The sequence below is a fragment of the Macrotis lagotis genome, chromosome 3 (assembly GCF_037893015.1).
Source record: "Macrotis lagotis isolate mMagLag1 chromosome 3, bilby.v1.9.chrom.fasta, whole genome shotgun sequence".
Lineage (NCBI taxonomy): Eukaryota > Metazoa > Chordata > Mammalia > Peramelemorphia > Peramelidae > Macrotis > Macrotis lagotis.
Window position 1 is genome coordinate 22,240,774 of NC_133660.1, and position 24,968 is coordinate 22,265,741.

The 24,968-nt window shown below is 37.8% G+C and overlaps 1 protein-coding gene across 2 annotated transcripts in view; it reads left to right on the forward strand.

Moving 5' to 3' along the window:
• Positions 1-24,968, forward strand: part of LOC141517369 (myozenin-2-like) — a 52,076-nt gene that overhangs the window by 21,564 nt on the left and 5,544 nt on the right. For both annotated transcript variants that reach the window (XM_074228319.1, XM_074228318.1), the window contains 2 exons: positions 11,778-11,907; positions 20,149-20,332. In XM_074228319.1, coding sequence (XP_074084420.1) covers positions 11,778-11,907; positions 20,149-20,332 — 314 coding nt within the window. The remainder of the gene's footprint in view (positions 1-11,777; positions 11,908-20,148; positions 20,333-24,968) is intronic.

Genomic DNA, 24,968 nt, shown 5'->3' on the forward strand with positions numbered 1-24,968 from the left:
GGGATAAGGGAAGGGTAAAGTTTAAGTAATATAGAAATAAAGGATATCAATAAAAATCATTTTAAAACAAGAAATTGGTATGTAATCTGTGCCCTCAGAAAGTTCTGTTTTAGCAGATAATATGGATTTCCAGATTCTTTGTTCAGCAAAGCTAAGTATAGTCTAACCTTAGGCCCATTCAAGTAATTTAATAATAATAATAATAATAATATAATTTTAAATTAACATTTTATTTTTCTCCAATTATATGTAAAAACAATTATTAATACTCATTTAAAAGTTTTTTGAGTTCTAAATTCTCTCCCTCCCTAATAACCTTATAAACTTTCTTTCTCTCTTCTTTTTTTTTTACTTTAAGAATGGGGAGGGTCCCCACCCAAGATTATAATTATTTCTGTTACAATCATAATTCTCTACTTCAAGTCAATTTACATCCCAAGAGTCAATTTACACGTCCACCCAAATTCTGTTACATTCAAATTCTCTTCCTCCTTCCCTGCATCATTCCCACCTCAGTCATTTTAGGACCAGTCTTCTGGGCCTTTCAGAGTCCATTTGGAGATGAATGTATTACAGTGAGGGCTTCATTGAGGCAGGGTCCAGGAAATGATTGGCTGGCACAGCTGGTTGGCATCCTGTAGAGACTGGCCTTGGAGCTATATAGCTATAAACCAGAGCATCAGGCGGTTTGAGCACTAAAGAGAACCAAGAATGTTCCAGGCTGCCATTTGGTATGAGAGATTCAGAAAAAAAATCATAATTCAGTTGTTGCTCATGGAGCTAAGGACAGTGCTATGGAGCTCAATCCAATTTCCCAGTCTGTGTAGAGAGAATCCTTTTGTTGGCTGCCAAAATGTAGCCACTGGCTACTTGGGTTCAGTTATGCCTATGAGGAATCATTATTTAGACTCAGGAAAGCACAGGTGGAAATAAAACAAAAATTTATTAAAAAGGTTACAGGACATAAGGAAGGACGAGAGAGAGAGAGAGAGAGAGAGAGAGAGAGAGAGAGAGAGAGAGAGAGAGATAAAAGAACAGCCAAGCAGCCTTGGCTGGGCCATGGTCAGAGAAGTCTGAGCCAGCCCTCTCTTCTTTTTTTCATTCATTCAGCTAAACATTAATCCACCATTCTTTTATTGTCTCTCTGTCTCTCTCTGATACTGTCTCTCTCTTTCCTCTGTCTTCATCCATTTATCTATCCATCACTCCACCACCCACCCACCCACACATCCATATCCTGATAAAATGGTTCAGCTAATGTTTCAAGGATGGGCAGTCTTGTATCATAAGAAGATTACTAATTTTCAGAATCTGTGGATCTGAGTTTAAGTCATAGATTTGCTACTTTCTAGATGCTAAGCAGATAAAACCCCTCTTAGGGTTTCAATTATCTCATCTATCCATTGGAGGGATTGGACAACATAACTCCAGCCTAGAAGCCTAGCTCTTCATTGTTAATAAATTATCTTTTCTTCCCTGTAGTACAATATGAGGAACTTTTAGAAATAATCCAATTGGGTATATGATCAATCTCCACCAGTGTAATTTAATAGTAATAGTAGCAGCAGTGGTTAGGTGGCACAGGGGATAGAACACCAGCCCTAGAGTCAAGAGGACCTGAGTTCAAATCCAACCACAGACACTTAACAATTACCTAGCTTTGTGACCTTGGGCAAGTTACTTAACCCCATTGCCTTAAATTTTAAAAAATAGAGTAATAGTAGCTTGTGTCATTTAGTATTTTTTTCTCTAGAATTTAATCAAGTTTTATATTAATCTTTTCATCCTTTCCACATCCCTAAGTTAGTCTCATGGAGTCAGTCAATCAACAAAGAAATATTTCTCAAGTAGTTATTACATATTGGACATTTGGCTAAGCACTGGAGAGTGAAAGAAACATCAAACTATGATGAGGGACCAATGATGTATCAAGGACAACATTAGAGCTTCCAAAGACCATCTCATCAGCTTCACCCCTTCTCAGAAGATAGGTAGCAAAAATAGAACCTGATGCCATTTGCCTTCCACATAGAAGTCTAAGATGTCTGTGACTGTCAAGTTCTTTTTGAAATCAGTTGTCCTGGGTCCATTCTTTTTACAACATTTGGCTCTGGAAGGATGTTTTGATAGCCTGGAATGCCTAGGATAGATGATCAATGGGTTTCCAACTTATGATCTCAATATCTTTCCATTTGAATGGACACAGCATGTTCTCCTGTATATGACATGGAGCCTGGAGGCCATGGTCTATTTTGGACCTCCCCAGTAATGCTCTGGAAGAACTCCAGAAAGTTACTACAAGACAAAAAATGTTAACTGGTCTTCCATCTGCCTCATTTGGTATCTTCAGTAGAGAACTACACATGAGAGAACTTTTATTTCATACTTTAGAAACTTTTGCATCTTCTAGGAAACAAAGACTAGAGGGAGCATATATTTGGAGCTGCAGAGAACCTGAGTGGCCATCCAGTTCAACTCCCTCACTATTCAGATGGGGAAACTGAGGCCCAGAAAGGTGAAGTGATTGACTAAGAACACACTATAGGTGGGATTTGAACCCAAGTCCTCCAACTCCAGGACTAGGGTTTATTTCTCATCTAACCCTATCATTTGCAGCTAAGGAAACCAGAGCCATGAGAGAAAGTGTAGCATGTAACCAAGCCTACATGAAACCAGGTCTTTCTGACTCCTGGGGTAGGATTCTCCTTATATATCTCTGTGCTATTTAAATGTAATGATTTCCCCCCCCCATACCAAATCCAACACACATACATATAGTCCTATATAATCTACTCACATATGTGTATTCCTATGTACTCATATGCTCACATATAAATGCATAGACATGTGTGCATATTCACTCAGATACATTCACCTGAATTCACATATAAATACTCATATGCTCACATACTTGCACAGACACACATATTCACAAATGAGCCACTTTTCAAAAAAGTCAATTAAAAATGTTTTTTCCCAGGCTTTAAATGAGGTACAAATTGATAAGTTTCTTTAATTTTTTTAGTAACCCCTTTTCAGAAAAATATGAGCTAGTAGAATCTAAGATTAGCTATGAAGTAGCAAAATAAAAAGGGAAACTGAGGTAGTAAGTCTAGAATATACTTTTTTGTGGAATCCTCCAGATCTAGCAATCCATCAAAAAAGTATTAAGTGCTTACTGTATGCCAAACACTTGGAGGACAAAGGTTTAAAAAAAAAAGAAAAAAACAGTCCTTGATTGATCTCAAGAACTTCCCAATTTAATGAGGAAGGAAATGGGTAAATAATTAGGTATTTACAAGACATATAGGGAATAGATGGAGGTTATCCCAACTGCAGTCTGGAAAAGGTCTCCTGGAAAACATAAGATTTGAGGTGACACTTGAAGAAAGGCAGGGGACCCAAGAAAAGCCATGAAGGAATTAAAGAGAATTAGAGAGAGTTCTGGGTAGTGAAGGATGGAGTGGAGTGGGTGAGGAAGGTCAAGACTCAGGGTTGTATAGAGATCACAACATGACGTAGGTTAAAGCAACTGGAGAGGTTCCAAGAATTGGGTAAAGGAAGAGGGAAACAGAGGAGAGGCCCATAATCTGAGAGATTACTTGTTCAAAGCTAAAGGGGATTCAAAATTGCTGGATTTTTAATGTTTTCCTTCTTTGTAAACATTTAAAAATTTTTTTCTAGAATTATTTTTGGTTAAAAGTCTCTGTAACCTACAAGTGGAGGCTTTGGCAGGCTTTGGTGAAAAAAATAACAGTTCTGTGATTTATAAATGGTGTGGGAGGAAAGCCATCAATTATTATTTCCAGACTTCAGTGGAATTTAATTTTAAAATTTTAGAGAATAATTTAAAGCAATCTTTCTTTCCTCATTTCTCAGATTGATCACTTACCCTGGGAGAGACACTTAACCCTTGATTGCCTCGGTTTCCTCATCTGTAAAATGGGGAATAGCACCTACTTCCCAGGATTGTTATGAGGATCAAATGAGATAATAATTATAAAGTGCCTTTAGCACATTGCCTAACATATACTAAGCACTAGATCAATATTAACTATTATTATTATTATTATCCAAAAATAAAGGAATTGAGTTCTATGCTCTTTAAGGTCCCTTCCTATTGATTATACTACAACCTAAATTCAAATCTCACTGCTGACATTTTCTAACAATTCACATTAGATGTTGCTGAAGTATGATATGATTTATATCTCGAGATAATAGTACTTATCCTACCTATCATATCATTCTTATGAAGAAAGTGATTGAATAAACAGAAGGCTCTCTAGAAATGCCAACTATTATTATTGTTTTGTTGTTACCTTTTTTCCCACATTAATGAACATCCTTTAGTTTCCCAGGTCTAATCTAGACCCAGTTATGAAGCTAGTTGGACAACATGCTCCAGTCACCTCCTGAGAGTGTGAAGGATGGCTTGAGGCTTTGCAGTGGGGATAAATGTAAAATTGTGTGACCCTATAATTATGTCTAGTTTACTCTTAGCAAAATATGTCTCTGGCCCCTAGAGAAGCTGCCTAAAATCATCCCGACCTCACCTGACTGTCCTGGATTAGATAATTGGCCTCTTTCAGCTCCAACAGAAAGGAAGTTATCCATCAGGTCTGACTAGGGATAAAAAAAAGGGAGGGGACAAGAGGAGTTCCTCAAACAGTGGAATATGCCCAGGGATCTCTGAAACAAGGGAATGACACCAATTATTAATCTCTTCCATTTATTCTGCTAATCCATAGAAAGAATTTGTAATTATAGCTTGAGGAAAAAAAATCAAATCAGGATGATGAAATAGTCTTAGGAATGTGTTTCAAAATGGCAGTCCATGATTTCAGACATGGAAGCCCATGGACTTCAGAGATCATCATTCAGTCCAAACCAGACTGTAATGAGAATTCTTCCTAGAATATTCTGGCAGTAAAACCTAGAGACATTTCATTTAAAGAAAAGAAGAATGAGGCTAAGGTGAAGGGACAGGGATGAAGTGGGACAGATAATAATTATCTTCAAGTATTGTCGCCCCATGGAAGAGACATTAGGCTTCTGCTTGACCCAAATGGATAACACAAGAAATACTGGAACATCGGGTAAGGACCTAAACCTTTTGAGACTCAGCTTGGGTTCCAAGATACAGATTTTTAGTCAAAATAAGGAAAATCTTTCTGTAACTTAAATTGAACAAAAAGGGGGGCTTCCTTGGGTAGTGGTGGTATATCTCTCTTCAAGAAGAGGTCAGATGAACACATTGGGGAGATGTCAAAGAAGAGATTTTCAGTTGAGTATGGATTGGACTAGATTAGATTGAATTATTATTATGCTTTGTTGTTTTCAGCCATTTCTGTCATATCTAATTCTCTATGACCCCATTTGTGGTTTTCTTGACAAAGGTACTGAAGTGGTTTGCCATTGCCTTCTCCAGCTCATTTTACAGATGAGAAACTGAGGCTAACAGGGTTAAGTGACTTACCCAGGGTCACACAGTTAATAAGTTTCTGAAGCCAGGAATCTTCCTGATTCTGAGTTTAATGTGCTATCTTTTGCTTCATCTATTATTATGCTAAGGAGCCATAAAATCTTGCTAAAAATATCTCAGGGTCCATTTAGTCCACCCCATTCATTTGATATATGAGGAAAATAAAGCTAATGGATGTTAAATGAGTTGCCTAAAATCACACAGCTTATAAGCCTCTGAGGTCCTTTCTTGTTCTGTAAATCTGTGGGATTCTGTATTTTTGATGTCTTGATATCTAGTCCTAGATCCAAGACATCCTACTGATGGGTATTCCCATGATGGTTCATTCTGTTTTTCATAAGATCGCATATCTGATCATGCCAGTTTTTTCTTCAAAAACATACTGTGGCTCCCTATTACTTCCAAAGTAAAGGTCAAATGATAGAGCATCAGAGCTCCGTAAATTCAGCTCTGGAAGAAGCCTTAGAGCTTAATGAAAGAACCCTATGAGGAAATGGCTGTTGAGGCTAATGACTATCTATGGTCACTCAGGTAGCAAATGTCAGAGGCAAAAGAGGAACCTGGCTCCTTTGAAATGTAATTCTAACCCTAAATCTAACCAGTGCTCTCTCTTTGAATAGTTCTAATTACCCAGAAAATCTTCCTTAAAATCCAAACCAGATCTCCCTTCTGAAAAGGGAGTTTTCAGCAAATTACAAGTCAGTGTTCCCATCATATATTAATTATATCCTTGTTCAATCAACCTTTGGGACTCAATTTGAAATGAAAAAAAGATGCAGAATAGTAAAAAAACTGAAAGAACTTCCCATAAAATATGCAGAAAATCTAAGTGGTGGCAATAATATCATGCTCTGAAAACTAAATGTCAATAGGTTCTTCTTGCATGACATGGAAAAGCATTTGTCTCACTAATTAAAATGATATGACCCTAGATTGAGGGCATCTTTTCCCATTTCTCTTTCCCAGAGGAGACCACACTACCTAGAGTAGATTTTTTTTGGTAGGTTTAAGTTACACAATAATATGATTCCTAGAATCCCTGGCCCTTAGCACCAGCCTAGGCAGGGTGATGAAGGAGAGAGAGTACTGGGCTAGAAGTCAAAAGACCTAGGTTGGATTAAATAACTTTGGAGTTCCTTTCCAACTTCAGCTAGATAGAACTGGGATCTGGGATATGTCCATCTTCAGAATTTCTGTCTTGGGGTCCAGTTGTTTCCATTCATGAGAAACATGACAGAATATTACAGAACTCGTCCCAATAGACAAGAAATGAAAGAGAATGAAATTTGTAATGGGCTTTAATTCTACTTGCAACATTCTAGCAACCTAAAAGGAAAGGGATGGCTAGTGAAAATTTAGAAAGGAGAATAGCACTCACAGAGAGAAAGGTATCATCAAGATCAGGTCATGCTAGATTATCCTATTTCTCTTTTTGGAAGAATGTTATTAGATATACAGATATTGTTTAATCTAGGCTTAAAGTTTCATTTTAATCTTGTGGGGAAAAAATGGAGGCAAGTAGATAAATGGACAGTTAAGTAGATTCTAAAGTGTTTGAATGACTAGACCCAAAGAGAGTTGATAATGGGTCAATGTCAATCAAAGGGAAGTTCTCTAGTAGATTTGTACTTGACTCTATTATCTTCAATGTTTTAATCAAACACTTGAATGTTCATCAGATTAATGAATGTCACAAATCCAGAGCAGGATAGTGTGGGGGTGGGGTAAAAGATATAAAATGTTGGATGACAGAATCAAGAACTGAAGAGAAATTGAAAGGTTTGATTCCTTAATAGAAATCAAGCCAATTTGATTCCTTAATAGAAAGCAATGCACTTGGATTCAAGAAATCATTTTCAGAAGCATCAGATGAGAAAGACATGGTTAGAAACCAGATCAACTGGAAAGGGTATGGGGAGTTTAGCAAATTGGAAGTCAACAGTAAACATAACTTGAATTAAATAAGATATGCCCAGAATTAGGGAGACAATAGACTCCCTGAGCAGATCATATCTCTGTAGCCTGAATTTAATTATAGGGTCACATTTTAAGACGAGCCTTGAAGAACAACCAAAGTGGTAAGATGCCTTGAAAATTGGCCATATAAGAATTGGTTGAAGGGGCTGGAAATGTTCAATTTGAAGAGAAGAGTTTGGGGAAAAGAGGATTGTTATCTAACTATGGGACACAGAAGAAAGGTTATACTTGTTTGGCATTTGCCCCTGGAGGACAAAATGAAGAATAATTGATGGAAATTTCACAAGGGCTGATTATGGTTCAGGGGAAAAAAACCTTTCTAACAATTCAGACCACCCCAAAGTAGAATGAGATGTCTCACAAGGTTCTTCAAAGAAAAGATGTGGGGTAGCTTTTAAAAGAAATTCTTGGTCAAGTATGAATTGAACTTGAGGATTCAGAAGCCCCTTCTAACTCTGTGATGTAATAATAAAAATAATAATAATAATAAATAATAATAATAATTTGGTCTCATTTCAGTAGAGAAGGTAGATATTTCCCTTGAGGTCTCACTTTAACTTGGAAAAGAGGAAAAGTCTATGGCAATGAGCTTTCCTTCCCTGCCCAAGAGCTAGAGGATTTAGAAAGATCATTGGTATTATTTTCTAGTTTTGAATTCATGGATCAGTTCTCTAGATTTAAAAAATAAATTTTCAGTACAGGAACTATTTTTCCTCCAACTCCTCAGAAATTGCAAGTACATTTTATTTATAGACATCATTTTGGGAGTAGAGAGAGGAAAATTATTCTCTAATTTTTGAACTTCAAAAGATTTTTAAATGCATGATTCCATTCATTTTTATAATAATATTTCTAAATGACTGGAAGTATTATCCTGATTTTAGAAATTAAGAAATTGCAGTCAGAGACGTATTTTGATTTTAATAATTTTTTCCAATAACACATAAAACCAATTTCTAACCTTCATTTTTTACAATTTTGAGTTCCAAATTCTCTCTCACCTTCCCTCTCTAACTCCCTAATTGAGAAGGCAAGTAATTTGATAGAGGTTATATACTGGGCAGGCATACAGAATATATTTCAAATTAGACATGTGGTGAAAGAAAACGCAGACCAAAAAAAAAATTCAAGAAAAATAAAGTAAAAAGGAGTATGCTTTGATCTGCCTTCAGATTTGATCAGTTCTTTTCAGTTCAGAGATATTAAATGAATTTCACAAGTTCATAGGTGAATTAATGGAGGAATCAGAACTACCTCACATTTTAATCACCTCCCTTTGGGGAGAAATAACAAGTTATTTGAGTTAGTCGAATTTTTTTTCAAACTCTGTTCCATGATGTGAAATGTATTGCAATTGGCACAAAATAATGAGCAGTTTTAACAATCACCTGATGAGGAAAGGATCAAGGAAAGGTGGATGAAAAGATGGTAGAAATATTGACCCACAGTCGTGAACAATTATAGAATTAGAAAGAACTTTAGAAATCATCTGGTCCCAATTCAATGACAAATATACTGGGATATATGACTTTATAGTTTTTCTACCAAAAGAAGTTGCCTTCTCTACATGGAGCATATTAAAGATGTAATTGTCAGTATTTTCCAATGACAATAAAACCCCAAAACTACCACCACCTTTGTGACTCATTTAAGTACAGAGGAGAGATTCTGAGCCTTCAGAGTTGATGCCAATGAAGTTCAAGTGGTAACAGACCCTACCAGGTTGGTACCAAACTAGACTAAGGTCCAGCCTTCCAAGGTAAAAGAGACTCATATCCAGGTTGGCCATAAGATGGCCTATTTTTAGACCCCCAACTCTCCAAGACTATCTGCTAAGTCAGGAAGGAATTAAAATAATATGATTGGAGGAAATACTTATACTGATAAAAGAATTGATCCCTAGACTATTAAAGTAACAAAGAGAAATCTTGTGTAATACAGGCAGAAGAGAAAGACAGAAAGTGATCATCAGAGCAAAATCATTCTTCTAGAAGTCTGTTGTTTGGATTATTCTTCCTGGCTTAATGGTCAGTCCTCTATAACACCACCACTACTATTGAAAGATTCAAGCAGAATCTACTGACCAATTATTTCTTTTATTTATGGGACCAAAGCATGCGCTCCATTGGATACCACCCTTCCCCCAGAACCTAGTCTAGATCTAGGTAGATTCCCCCAATTTATTAACTGTATATATAAATGTATGGGAAGCTAATTTTTTTAATCCTTCATTTCCAAAGATCACATCAGGGAGATAATACCATGACAGTCACATGACTTGGGTTTGAGTGGGGGTGGGGGGAAGCTGTGCTAAGTCACCAGCCTCACTTTCTTCTCCAGAGCCATCTGGTCCAGTAGCTACATATGAATCAGGACAACTGGAGATGGCCCTGGATGCAAGGCAATCAGGGTTAAATGACTTGCCCATGGTCATTCAGACCTTATGGGCAGCTAGGTAGCAAAGTGCAGAGTACACCAGACCTGAAGTCAGGAGGATAGTTCAAATCTGAGCATAGACATTTATGAGCTGTGTGACCCTGGGTAAGTCACTTAACTCTGCTTGCTTCAGTTTTCTCATCTGTCAAATGAGCTGGAGAAAAAAGTGGCAAACCACTTCAGTACCTTTGCCAAGAAATCCACAAATGGGGTCATGGAGAGTTAGATATGACAGAAAAGACTGACCAACAAAAAAAAATACATATATACATATAGATAGATAGATTCATAATCTTTCAGTAGAGATGCTTTGTTCAGATTCAATTCAGCTGAGATAAAGATCTTTGTTTTTGTTTGCTTTTCTTACCTTCCTTGTTGAGAGTCACTGAAGAATAGAAAGAGGGCTATAATTTAGGTTGCATCTCTTACTAAAATAAGGCACAGCATGGCCACCATAGGGCATGACTGTGTATTTAAACAATAACCACTGGGGTACTTGGTGTTTCCTGTCAACTCATGACTAACTGGAAAGAGTAGATTCTCTAGTCTGTCATTAATCCCCAGGAAATGGCTCACCCTTGAGTAGGCTGGTGTGACTATTTTAAGGCATCAAGGTTGGCAATGTGATTGAAGCTTCAGATGATACTGGTTTCAGCATTGCATGGTGAGAATGAAGAGCAAATGAATTCCCTCAACATAGGTCAATCTCTCAATAGTCTATCTTATTTGTAAGGAAATGAATTTGGTCGTTTCCCCCAAAAAGTGAATAAATCAGTTATTAAGGTCAATGAAATACTAGAGTTCGAGACATATCTAGTCAGTCCTAGACCTCTGATCATACTTTATCTGCCTCATCTACCTTCCTACCCCTGCCCCATCTTCATGCCATATTTTAGACTGTTGCTGCTGCTTCTTCAAAGTAGAATCCAGAAATCATAGCCTGAAGCTGATCAGCTTAGGTTCTTGACCTGAGATAGTGCAGTCCTGTTGGTGGCTGTTAATGACTCTTCTTGATTCCACTTTTTGTTTTTTGGCAAAAACACTGGAGTGGTTTTAGTCATTACCTTCTCTAACTCTTTTTCCAGATGAGGAAACTGAAGTGTCTGTAGTCAGATTTGAACTCAGGAAGATGAGTCTTCCTGATTCTAAGCCCATCTATCTGGGCATGAATTGACTGAAACATATTACCAGTGATAGCCACAAAAAAAGTATAAAAATGTTAATACAGAAAATATATGAGCACAAAGGGAAATGGACTAGAGAGAGAGAGAGAGAATTTTTAGATTATAATAAAAATCCTCAAATATACTCAGTGTTCACAATCCACTGATACAGTGGCTATAGTTTCTGAGTCCAGAATAAAGAAGACTTGAATTCAAATTTAGTCTCAGACACAGGTCTCATGACCCTGTGCAAGTCACTTAACCTCTGCCTCAGTTTCTTCTTCTGTTAAAAATGGGAGTAACATCACCTACTTCCCAGAGTTGTTGTGAAGATGAAATAAGATAATATTTGGGAAGCATATTGCAGAACTCAAAGCAGTGTAGAAATGATGGCTATGCTTATTATGGTGAATTAGCAACATCCCATAAAATTCAGAAGAGGAGCTAAACCATAATTATGAAAATAAATGGAGAGGGGCAGCTAGGTGGCACATTGGATAGAGCATCAGCCCTGGAGTCAGGAGTACCTGAGTTCAAATCCGACCTCAGACACTTAATAATTATGTAGCTGTGTGGCCTTGGGCAAGCAACTTAACTCCATTGCCTTGCAAAAAATCAAAATAAATAAATAAATGGAGTAAGTGTCATGTATCAATGTTAGTGTCTCTTCTCGATGTGCTTAATATTAATAAGAGTTTCCTTTTGCTCCCATGCAGTACAGGATTGCCATGCAGAATGGAACTTTGGATGGTGGCAGCATGGAAGGTGGCTCCCAACATGGCCCACTGACACCTCCTAACACACCAGACCCCCGGAGTCCACCCAACCCAGAAAACATCGCACCAGGTAAAGAGCCATCCCAGCAAGAAAGGGGTTGGGAGCTAGCATTCATTCTACTAACTAAATTTTGTGGAGCTTTTTACCATCAAATCTCTCCCTTTGAATAGTATTTTAAAATGTAAGCCAACATTTAGATATGGGTTATTAGTGCCAGTTCTCTCTAGATATTGGTATCATTATCTTTTTAAAAAAACATGCAGTCATTGTATTCACAATGATACACCCTTTTCATAATAATAAATGACTTTTACCTTGGGCTCTAAGGCTTGCAAAAGTATTTTTTCCAAGTATCATTTCATTTGATTTGGGAAAGGTAGAGTGGAGCCGTGGCTAGAGCACCCTGGCCAGGAGTCAGGGGGAATTTATCATCCTGAGTTCAAGTCTGACCTCAGATACTTAGACTTACTAATTATATGACCTTGGACAAGTCGCTTAACTCTGTCTGCTTCAGTTTCCTCTTCTGTAAAATGACCTGGAGAAGAAAATGGCAAACCACTCCTGGATCTCTATCAAGAAAACCCCAAATCAGGTCATGAGAATCAGGCATGGTTGAACAACAACAACTCTTTTACAAATGAGGAAACTGAGACTGAAAAATTAAGTAACATGCCTTAAGTCATACAAGTAATAAATGTCCAAGGCTGAACTTAAGTTTTCCTAATTCCAAGTTCAGTAATTTGTCCACTCTAATATCTATGCACCTAAATTATTTCACATATTTTGACCACTTTCTATATACTATGAAAGATTCAAAAATAAAAATATACTGTCCCATGGGAATCCATGCTTATATATGAAAATAAAATGAAAAGCAAGCCCAGGCTCTATAAATGTAAATGCATTGGAAATGTTAATGAAATATGAAATATAAAGACTTTTACACTATCAAAATCTCAAACTAATTCAGGAGACAAATTTATTAAGTACCTTTCCTATGCAAGTAGCTAGGGAAAAAAGTCAGACCAAAATGACCTTGCCTTCAAGGGATCCTCATTACTTGCTTCTAAGAAAAGACCACCTAAATCAAGTGATTTGTCCATGTTGATCACATAGATGAGAACCTGGATCCCAGTACTTCCTAACTTCAAGCCCAAGGTTATAGCTATTCTCCCATGCTATTCATCATTCTCTAAAACAAGGCTAGACCTGTAGAAATGGATGCATGCCCATTGGATGCAATCCAAGTTAGCTAAGATTAGATAAAGCCAAAAATGACATTGAAACTGGACAAGTGGCATGAAAAGGATCTTTTAAGTTGAAAGATGGTTACCTTTGACTCTAATTAGTCAACTCTGACCTTATCCTGAGGTGTTTAAGGCCTACACACCTGGGAGGTCACATTGCACCACCTTTACAGACCCCCTTTAATATTCTGTGTTGACCTCCTGATGAGCAGGCACTGCCTGGTTTCTTCATATTGTCTCCTCAATGCCTAGTGCCTGTATATAGTAAGTGTCTAATAAATGTTTTATCTATCTATGCTCAACTACCTATCTAAAATAGGGCTAATTCTACCTGGGGCACTTCCATCAAAGAGTTGCTGTGAATTGACAGTTTGCAGGTGAAGCAGTTTTCAAACCTGGAAATGTTAGCTATAAGCAAATGGTCAATCACTGTATGCATATGCAGCCCCAGACACAGGGAAATTCCAAGAGGCCAATCAATAGAGCCTTCCCTCAAGGAGCTTGCAATCTAATATAAGAGAAAAGGCAAAGACATGAGCTAGACTGTCTCACAGAATGACCTATATCTAAGGCTGGGGTTAGGGATTGGACCTGGTATTTTGAAAGTATTGGGAAAAACTCCCTCTACCAAAGGAGTTTTGTACTTCCTATGAAAATTTTGATTCTGAGAATGGCCTGGGTTCCTTAGAAGAAGACTTGCTCAGTCTCATAGATGTTATGTGTCAATATATGCCCCTGCCCACTGAACCAAAGACTAGAGTGGGGAATTCAGGTACAGGCATGGGGGGGGGGGTCCCAAATCTTGTTATTAGGTAAAACAACATAAAAAAGGAGTGTTTGGAAGCAGAGAGTAATCTACAGTGTCAAGTGAAATAGAGGATGAGGCCTGGAAAAGAACATCAGATTTGACTTTTCTAGGTAGGATATTAGGGTTGTTGTTGCTGTTGTCCTGTCATTTCTGATTTTCTGTGACCCTATTAGGGGTTTCCTTGGCAGAGATCCTGGAGTTGTTTGTCATTTCCTTCTCTAGTCCATTTGGCAGATGAGGAAACTGAAGCAAAGAGGGTAAAGTGACTTGCCCAGTGTCACACAGCTGGTTTTGAACTTGTCTTCCTGATTCTAGTCCTGCTGCTTTAGCTCTTTTACTACCTAACCACCTAAAATATTAGAAAGGAGATATACTTTTGATCTATAAAGATTTCAGATTTGAATCACATAAACGTACAAGCTCTGGACCTTTGTTAAGGGGCTAGTCTGAGGTTAGAGAAGGACAAGGTTTGAACTCAGCCAGCAAAGTATTTCCTTCCCCTTTGATACACATTAAAATATGGAAAAATCTTGGTTTATAGAATTCTATGGAATTTTTAAAGATGTTCCCATTGATCATAAAGGAAATCAAACAGAACTGGACTATGAGAATCATATGGGATTGGAAAGGAAAACTACTTTCCTTAGGCACATCCCTTTCTTCCCGAAGCTTTGTTCCTCATCAGCTAAGTGAAGTTATTGGTCTAGATCAATGAATCCTATTTCTTGTTGTTATTGTATGAAACTCTTCCAAAGCTAATGACAATCAAAAAAGTGTTGTGAAACCTTAGAACAATTTAATATACTACTCATATGAAGCCTTATTAAGTTATTTGACTGTTTCAGTCATGTCCTACTCTTTCTGACTCCAGTTGGGGGGTTCTTGGCAAAGATACTGGAGCATTTTGCCATTTCCTTCTCCAGCTCATTTGACAGATGCAGAAACTGAGACAAAGAGGGTGAAGTGACTTGCCCAGGATCACACCCTAGTAAATATTTGAGGTTGGATTTGAACTTGGGTCCTCCTGATTCCAGGACCAGAGTTCTATTAACCTTATCATTTTAGCTACCTCATAGGATGCTTTACAATGAATTATTCATGCTTAAAGAATTTTTAGCATTTATCTACAAGGGATTCACAGACCACCAAGCAGGAATCCCTGGACTCTATGACATAAGATTCCTTCTAATCCTAAACTGATGATCTTGTATGTTAGGAATTTTGAAAGGGAATCTGAATGGATAGAACACTGGCCCTGGAGTCAGGAGGACCTCAGTTCAAATCTGGCCTCAGACACTTAATTACCTAGCTATGTGATCTTGGGCAAGTCACTTAACCCCATTGCCTTGCAAAACCCCCCAAAAAAATAAATTTAAAAAAGAAAGAGAATTAGACATTGATTAGGAAAGAGTGAATTAAAAATATATTTTTCATCAATAATTTTATATAATTATATTTATGTATACCTATAAATTTTATTCTTTCCAGAATTTGTCTAGATGTATCCTTGAGTTTCAAACCAAAGTAGATATATCAAGTTCCTGACTTGGTTCTAGGTAGAAGATGCAGGTGTGAGTAAGACAGGCACAAGGAATAGAGGGTTTAACACAACTAGAACAAGCTAGGATAATAATCACAAGAAGAGGAGAAACAGAATCTTAAAGTAATTCCTGGGAGGATGAAAAAAGGCTTTGGGAAGAAGCTCGGTTTTGAGTTGGCCCTTACATATGAGCAGAATAAGCAGATAGAAGGAATCACATGAGCAAAGGCGTGTAGGCAGTAAAACATTGTGCATATTGGAATTATGATGACTAGTTGAGTGGTTATTGCTCTGTTGACCAAATCACGTATAAAAATAGTCATTTTACAGAGAACAGAGAACAATGGGAATACTGAGAAATGATATGAATTCTATGGAATGCAAGTCAATGGATGCAGGAGCTCATGTGATCTCCATTGAATTGCTTGGACACGACTCTGGGAAGGTGGGGGACAAAGACCCCTAGCTACTTGTACCTTAGGGAGAAGTCTAATGAATGTTTAACAACCAGCTCTGGGGGGAGTGGGGGGATAATATATAACACACTTAAGTTTAATGTAAATTATTGACATTTTCTTCCTCATTTTAAGTCTAGATTATTAAAAAAAATCAAACCTCCTTTTATAGAATTTGTTGATCTCTGAGGCATAAATACTCATTCTGGAAATTTAACAATCCAGCCAAACTGGTCAGAGTTGACTTCAGGACATCTTTGCTTCAAGTTAGAGACAGAAATGAGTGGAGTTTTCCACTCCTCTGGCTTGGGGGGGAGTGGGCAGTTAAGCCCATGGAACCAAAGATCTAGAATTGAAAGGTATTCGTCTATATCCTCATTTTACTAAGGAACCTCAGACCTAGGAAATTAAGTAACTTGTCCACAAGGAGTGAGCACTAGAAGTGGGATATGAACCCCAATCTTCTAGTTCTCCAAGGAAGATAGATGCCACAATAAATGGAATCATGTCTTGAATCAGCAAGACTGAGTTCAAATCCAGTCTCAAACTCAAATACTGTCAGCTGTGTGATGATGATGAGTACTTAATCACTGCCTCAGTTTCCTCATCTTTAAAATAAGGATAATAATGTCACCTATTTCCTTGGGTTGTCAAGAGAATCAAATGAGATTCCTTTTTTTGCTTTGCTTTCATTTTTACATTTAAAAAATCTCAAATATTTTACTTTTTTCAATTTTATGTAAAAATTTTTAGCTTTTTAAAAAACTCTTCAGTTCCTAACAACCTCCCTCCCTTCTTCAAGTCCTCCCTCATTGTTTTAAGTAATATGATAAAGGTTATACACATGCAACTAAGGGTTGCTGAGGAAGGACCTAGAGTCAGGAAGACTCATGTTCCTAAATTTAAATGCAATCTTGGACATTTATTAGCTCTATGACTCTGTGCAGGTCACTTAGCCCTATTTACCTCAGTTTTTTCATCTGTCAAATGAGCTGGAGAAGGAAATGACAAACCCCTTCAGTATGTCTGCCAAGAAAACCCGAAATGGGGTCAGGGAGAGTTGGCTCCAACTAAAATGAATGAACAACAACTAATGCTTATGCAGTTATATAAAACTATTTCAGTGTTAGTCATGTGGAAACACACACCACAAAAAAAAAAGTCTAAGAAAAATAAAGTTCAAAAATGTATAGCTCAATCTCTATTCAGTCTCTTTCAGTTCTTTCTCTGGAGGTGGATAGCATTTTCATCATGAGTCTTTCTGAACTGTCTTGCATCACTGTATTGCTGAGAAGAGTTAAATCATTCACATTCTTCATTGCACAATATTGCTATTATTGTGTCCAATGTTCTGGTTATGCTCACTTCACTTTCCAAGAAATAATATATTTAGTTATTTTTTATTTTTTGCTAGGCAATGGGGTTAAGTGGCTTGCCAAAGGCCACCACAGCTAGGTAATTATTAAGTGTCTGAGGCTGGATTTGAACTCAGGTCCTCCTGACTCCAGGGCTGGTGCTCTATCCACTGCACCACCTAGCCACTCCAAAACAATGTATTTAAAGAGGCACATGGAATGTTCTCAATAAATATATATCCCCTTCCCTTCTTTTCCCTTCCTCCCAAGTTCTTTTGTGTCTTGGGTTAACTGCTAATCTCAAAGCAAATCTAAGTCCTTCGAATCTAGTTGTAGGATCATAAATTTGGAACTTGAAGGGTCATCTTATTTTAATTTTTTTGTTTTTGAAAATTAATGAGGTTAAGTGACTTGTCCAAGGTCACACAGTTAATAAGTATCAAATATCTAACACCACTTTTAAGATCTTCCTGATTCCAGGGCTGGAGCTCTGTTCACTGTGCCACCCAGCTGCCCCTTAAAGAGTCATCTTATCCAGTCTCTCACCACATGAAGAAGGAGGATGGAAGGGAACTAGATTTTATGAAGAGCCTACTAGTGTCCACCTTAACACCCCTTAAACCAAGGCTTAACAAAGGGAATTGGTTTGCACAGGAGGCAAATTAGAGAAGCAGGATCAGAGCCAGGTTTTAACTTAGGCATCGGGACTTCAAATCTAGCACCATTACGTAGCCTCCCACCACTCTGTCCCTCTCAGATTCACAATCCAGAACAATTTCATAGACCACCAGGTCATTCTACTAGTGAGCATATGTGAACTTACTTGAACTTCCTTTACAGATGATTTTTTTAGAGTTGCCAGCCACAAACCCTCCTCTTTTAAAAATAAATTCATTTATTTTCCAACTACATATAAAGATAGTTTTCAACAATCATATTTGGGTAAGGTTCTGAGTTCCATATTTTTCTCCCTCCCTCTCTCCCTCCTTTCCCTTCCCCCTTCCCTAGACAGAGATTAATCTAATATAGGTTATCCATGCATAACTGCTAAATATATTTCCATATTAATCAGGTCAGTCACAAACCCTTAAAGGGAAAATTCTATTGGATACAGACACAAACCAAAGAGTTAAGACTTGAAGTTAGAAACAATTGGGAGAATCTTCAAGTTTCCCAGAAGGAGATCAGTGACATTTGTAGAAAAGGAAATTTTACTGTATAAAAGATGGATTAGTCAGACCTCCTTGGATCATTTTCCTGGAATACTTCTGGGTGGGGCTGTAGAAATTACTTGAAAGTATTTTCTATTCCCCCCTTCCCCTTCTCGAAGAGGCAGAGCTGCATCTTACCCAGCTTCCCCAGATTTACCCTCCTGCATTCTTCCTCTTGGAAAGGGGGCCCTGGAGATTTAATTGGCCACACTCGGTTACAACAATTAGCTTGCTCTTAGCCTGGGCAGAGCAGCAATATAGTTGCTTTCCTAGCTCAAAGCATTTCTATGAGACACAAAGTTATTAATACAATTACAATAGCTCATGGCCCCCAGTTAGGGAAAAAAAACCTGTCTATACATGCTGGGAAAAATCAGGATATGGTAAACTCTTAGGGAAAAATAAAAGCAAATAGCATATAGTCCTGTACCTGTTACAAGACAAGGCAAGGGAAATTGGGGAAAACCCTCTCTTTTTTTTTTTTCTGAAATTTCCCCTCAATCTTTGAAGGCCCAAATGCACTGATCTGAGCTGTCTGCAGGAGTCCAGTAGCCCATCTCAATCTCTCCCTTCTCTTCCAGACTCAGCTGCCGTCTCAGTTTCTCCTTTTGCTTCCTGTCCCTATGTGATGCATTTTTTCCATCTTGGCTTCTTAAGGCTCCACTGGGGCCAGGCCGGGGTGGCTCCCCACAGCTGTTGTGACCACCACTCCTTCCTCTCCATCTGTTCTCTGTCAAGCTATGGGTCTCTTTTTATAAACCCAGGCATGACTCAGGTCTCCTTTCTGGCTTAAAGATTGTGATTCTCCAAAACACTCTCAGGGCTGCAAGGGAATTCTTGTCTCTTTGAACATCAAATCCCAGAAAGCTGGTCCTTTCAAAGGCCTATTCTATAGCCAGAGAATAATGGAGTTGTGAGAGATCAGAAAGACCATCCATCAAGACCATGTCAATTGTTTTACTGAGGAAAAATGAGGTCTAGAGAGAGTGTAAAGAAGGGGCCAGAGGCTAGAACTTTTTCTTTGGAATAAAATAAACAGGGAATGATAGGGCAAGGGATCAATTTGGGTGATTTCTTCAATGTGGGTCACTCCTGATGTGGAAGCAATCTCCTCTAATGCAGAGTTTCTCTTCATTGTGTCTCTGAGTTTCCTTGAACTGGGAAGTTCCATCCATGGTCACCCAGCATATATGAATCAAAGGCAGGACTTTAGCCTAGATGGTACTGATTCCATGGTTAATCCTCTATCCAATACACTGTACTGCCTCTCGGAGCAAAGGGCAATAAGAAAGGTTATTCTTTAGCTTTTCTAATCTAAAAAGTCAAAAATAATCCAAGTTAAAAAAAATCCCTCATTTTTCTGGTGCCTAATTCAAAGAACACTGAAATTAATAGAATTTTTCCTTTCCTATAGGACAAATATAATCTGTAGGTAAGGAATTTTTGGCCTCAGAATGATAATTCTTCAAGTTTATATGTTAAGAAAACTAGTCTTTCTTTAAAAGAAAATGCATGAGTAATTTTTTTAAAATTATAACTCTTTGGATTACAGTTTTCATGGGGAACTATCAACAGGTTGTGTATTTCACAAGTTTATTCTAGCATTTTAAAAATAACATAATAAAATGCTAGTTGTTGCTTAGCAAACCCCAGATAGTCTGTGCTAACTTCTTCTCGTTGTATTTTTTCCAAAGGATACTCTGGACCGCTGAAGGAAATTCCTCCTGAGAGATTCAACACCACAGCTGTACCTAAGTACTATCAGTCTCCTTGGGAACAGGCCATTAGTAATGAGCCAGAGCTATTGGAGTCTTTCTACCCCAAACTCTTTAAGCCCGAAGAAAAGGTTGAACTTCCAGACTTCCGAAGCTTTAACAGGTAATTTACTTCTTTAGGTAAAGAACAGTTAGGTGGAATACTCATTTTTTACATCAAAGAACACTTCATTGGAAAAGAGTTTTGAGTATCACATAGAATGGGGCAGTTTTTCCCTTTGGGGGTGTCCTTCACTAGTCATCTGGACCAGAAAGATGATAGGTGGGAACAAATTTAGCTTCCAGAATTCTTACTTTCAGGTCCAATCCCTACTCTATTGGATGGTCCTGGAAGTATCACCTAGCAGAAGGTTTAGTGGGCAGTTTCCCCCCAAGTAGTACAGTCACCCCTTTTCTAGACCAGGTTCACTTCTGCCTCACAGACTCTAAAGGTGTGTTTCACATTCATTCTTCCTGTATTGAAAGTATGAAGGGATTTCAATGTTTTCATTGCATTTGGAATTTGTGAGTAGAATGTCTGCTCTTCCTTCTTTCATCCATCAGAGAGGCTCAAATATGTCTCCAAACTCTCTCCTGAGATCCAAGCCTCTCCCCCTCTTGGCTCCTGGTCTTATATTAATTACATCAGACATTTAGAGACTAACAGATTTTCTTTTGAATAAAATAGAATAAAATGACAATGGAATATATAGGCTTTGGACTTTCTCTCTATCTGGACTCCAATTCATAATGGAAAATTGGGTCCCCAGAAGGCAGCTGGCTACTTGTCCCTTTAAGGAGGACAACCTCCACTAAGGTTCTAGGGATAACTCAGAAAGGTAGTGTTGGGTGTATGTGTGAGGTAGGCAAACTACAGGAACTGACAAACCTTAACCACTGTGCTTCCCCATATGGTGATGAACTGATTTTAATTGGTGAGCCTGTCAATTATTTTTTAAATTTTATTTATTTGAGGCAATGGGGTTAAGTGACTTGGCCAAGGTCACACAGCTAGATAATTATTAAGTGTCTGAGGCCGAATTTGAACTCAGATCCTCCTGATTCCAGGGCTGATACTCTGTCCACTGAGCCACCTAGCTGCCCCCCCCCATTAGCTTTTATACATGATTATATTTACAATGGCAGTTTAATGGGAATGGTTGACCCCAAACTGCTTCAAGAATCTGGAACATGTTCTCTACAGAGTCTAAGGGAAAGTGGATCAGCTTAAGGTTTATGGGGCAAATGGATTCTGGAAATCCTATTCTCCCCTTATTGAGTCCTCCTAATATTCTCTGGACATGGGCTAGCTTTCTGAGGGATTCCTTGAAGAAGCTGCCCTTCCTCTAGGGGCCTAGTCTGACTTTAGCTCTGATGGGACTGCTCTAGTAGGATCCTTCTCCAGGAACGTTGCTAGGAGGCTCCTGGGAGCTTCACAGCTTCAGTACCTGTTTAGATTTGCAAGATCATGTTTTTTGTGGTATTTGTGGGGGGGGGGGGATTATTCCCCCTTTTGGTGTCATGAATGTCTTTGACAATCTGCTGAAACCTATGGACCCCTTTTTTTTTAAGTTTTTGCAAGGCAATGGGGTTAAGTGGCTTCCCAAGGCCACACAGCTAGGTAATTATTAAGTATCTGAGACCGGATTTGAACTCAGGTACTCCTGACTCCAGGGCTGATGCTCTATCCACTGAGCCACCTAGCTGCCCCAACACTTTTTCAGAATAATGTTTCTAGACATATACAATAATATACAAATAAACATAAAACAAAATTCAAATAATACAAAAACATATACAATTAAATACAAATAAACATATAAAATAAATTACAAAGGAAAGTATATTTTGTTAAATTGTCAAAATACTTTGACAATACTTTTTTAATACTAAAAAAAATCTTAGACCCTAGTTTCAGAGCCCTTGCTCTAGTAAAAGAGAGAGGGCTTTTGAAGGAACTAATTCCTCCAACTTAAGCTGACCCTCCATTGAAATAGGCATTGGAGTTCCAACTTGGCTTTCCATTTTGTATAAAGCTCCCCACAGCATGATTTAGAATTGGTTCTATCTTTGCTGCTTATTATTTCTATGAACCTTGGCCTCAGTTTCCTCATCTCTCAAATGGAGGTGGTCTCTTGGGTCATATACTACATTTTGGATTGTATGTTTCTTTCTCATTTTCCAAAATATGTCCTTACTCTGAATGACTTTCATTGACTTCGGTCTGTGTGATGTCACCATTGTCTAACAATTATTATTTAAGAAAGGTTTTCCTTGAGGATAGAGTTAGTTGATAGATTTCTGTAAGAATCCACTGTAGCTACATCCTTGGAGTCCAATTCAGAAAGATGTTGAAACCAAACCCACCCTAATTATGTGGTAAAAAAATGCTCTGACCAAGTTCCAGGGCCAGAACAGAACAGAACAACTAATTATCTTTTGTTTTGTTTTGCTTTGAATTTAATTTTTTTCTCAATAAACAAAAAAAAAATCTATTTTCTCTTCTTCCCACTGTCTCCCTTCTTCCTCCATCAAAATATGGGGGGAAAACCCCAAAATACTTGCATATACATCTCTCTGTCTCTCTGTCTGTCTGTCTGTCTCTTTCTCTCTCTCTCTCTGTATATATATATATATATATATATGTATATATATATATATATATATATATATATATATAAAAACTCAAGTAGGGTAAAGGCCCACCTTGGCCAAATGCAAGAAAATATGTCTCGTTCTGTAGCCTGTGTCCAACCTTTCTTTACACAGTCTTCATTTCTGATTTTCTTGATTCGAGTTTTTAAATCTTTCAAATTTGTTTATCTTTAAGATATCGAACAATGAAGTTTCCAAAGCACTTGCCAAATTGACTCAGGTTATAGATTCATACAACAGAGATTTGTTTCTACCCAGTCTCCATTTATATTTTTTATTTATTTTGTGTGTGTATATATATGTATATATATATATATATACACATATATATATATATATATATATATAATTTTTTTATGTTTTTTGCAAGGCAAATGGGGTTAAGTGGCTTGCCCAAGTCCACACAGCTAGGTAATTATTGTGTCTGAGACCAGATTTGAACTCAGGTACTCCTGACTCCAGAGCCGGTGCTCTATCTACTGCGCCACCTAGCCGCCCGCCTAAATATTTTTAATGTGATGTAGTAGGAATGAATGAATGAATAAAAAAACACATTTATTAAAGCTTTAAAATGTGCCAATACCTGGGAATACAAACAAAATTAGAACAGACTCTGATCTCAAGAAGACTTGAGAGGAGACACATGTATAGGGAGGAGCCGGAGTAGTCACTGGTTGAATGGAAAGGCTTACGGTTTCTATCATCACTTAGGAAATCTAGATTTCAATTTTGAATTTGATGTGAGTATTATTGGAAAAATTACCAGGCTTTTTTTTTCAAAAGAAGAGGAAGACATAGAATGGGCAGACTAACAAAGAAAAGAAAATACTGGCAAAAAAATATATATAATAATGATAATAATAGCAACAATAATAGCTAATACAGCAATAGTACTTTAAGGCTTATAAAATCCTTCATATGTATCATCTTTGATTTGTATGAGCTAGAATTTTTATTTTTATATAATAAAATTATATCTTTTACCTTGTGTTAGCCTCTCAATAATCCCTTGTTTGGTCATAAACTTGTTTCTTATCCATAGATCTGTTTTTTCTCCATGTTTTCCTAATTTGTTGTGTTCTGACCTCTCATATCTAAGTCATGTACCCATTGGAGCTTATCTTGTCTAAAGTGCACAGTGTGGCCCTAAATGGAATCCTCTGCATTCCTAATCCTTACAAATTACAATGCTCAAATGCCAGCTAAACACATTTAAACAAGAAATCATTTTGTACGTGCTTATCTGAGTGAAACTGAAGTCTCTTATCTCATAGGCTTTGGGATTTAAAGAGGAAACTTAGACATCAACTAGCTCAGGAATTTTTAATATGGGTCCATGACTGTTTTTAAAAAAATATATTTTGTTAACTATCTTTCAATAGAATTGACCTCTTTTGCAATCCTATGTATTTCATTTTATGCATTTTAAGACTATGATTCTGAGAAGGTATCTTCATAAACTTCACCAAACTGCCTAAAGAAGTCCATAACACAAAGGGTTAAGAATTCCTGATCTAGTCCAAGACTCATAATTTATGGATCAGAAAATGGAAGCCCAGAGAGAGGATGAGGGGCAGCTAGGTGGCGCAGTGGATAGAGCACCGGCCCTGGAGTCAGGAGGACCTGAGTTCAAATCTGACCTCAGACTCTTAATAATTACCTAGCTGTGTGGCCTTGGGCAAGTCACTTAACCCCATTGCCTTGCAAAATCCAGAGAGAGAGAGAGAGAGAGAGAAGATGACCCAGAGTCTGGGATTCACTTAGGGAGTGAATAATAGAACCAGTGTTGCCATGTGGATAGGAGAATGAAGGTCCACTCCCATCCATGATCTGCCTCAAATCCCAAGAATTTAAGACTAAGTCTGAGGGGCGGCTAGGTGGCACAGTGGATAAAGCACCGGCTCTGGAGTCAGGAGTACCTGGGTTCAAATCTGGTCTCAGACATTTAATAATTACCTAGCTGTGTGGCCTTGGGCAAGCCACTTAACCCTGTTTGCCTTGAAAAAAAAAACTAAGTCTGATGGACTCAACTCCTAGAATGTCCACTCCAAGAAGTCAGGGGTAGAATTGTTAAATGATGGTGAAAAATAAGAGCTTGCTATCAA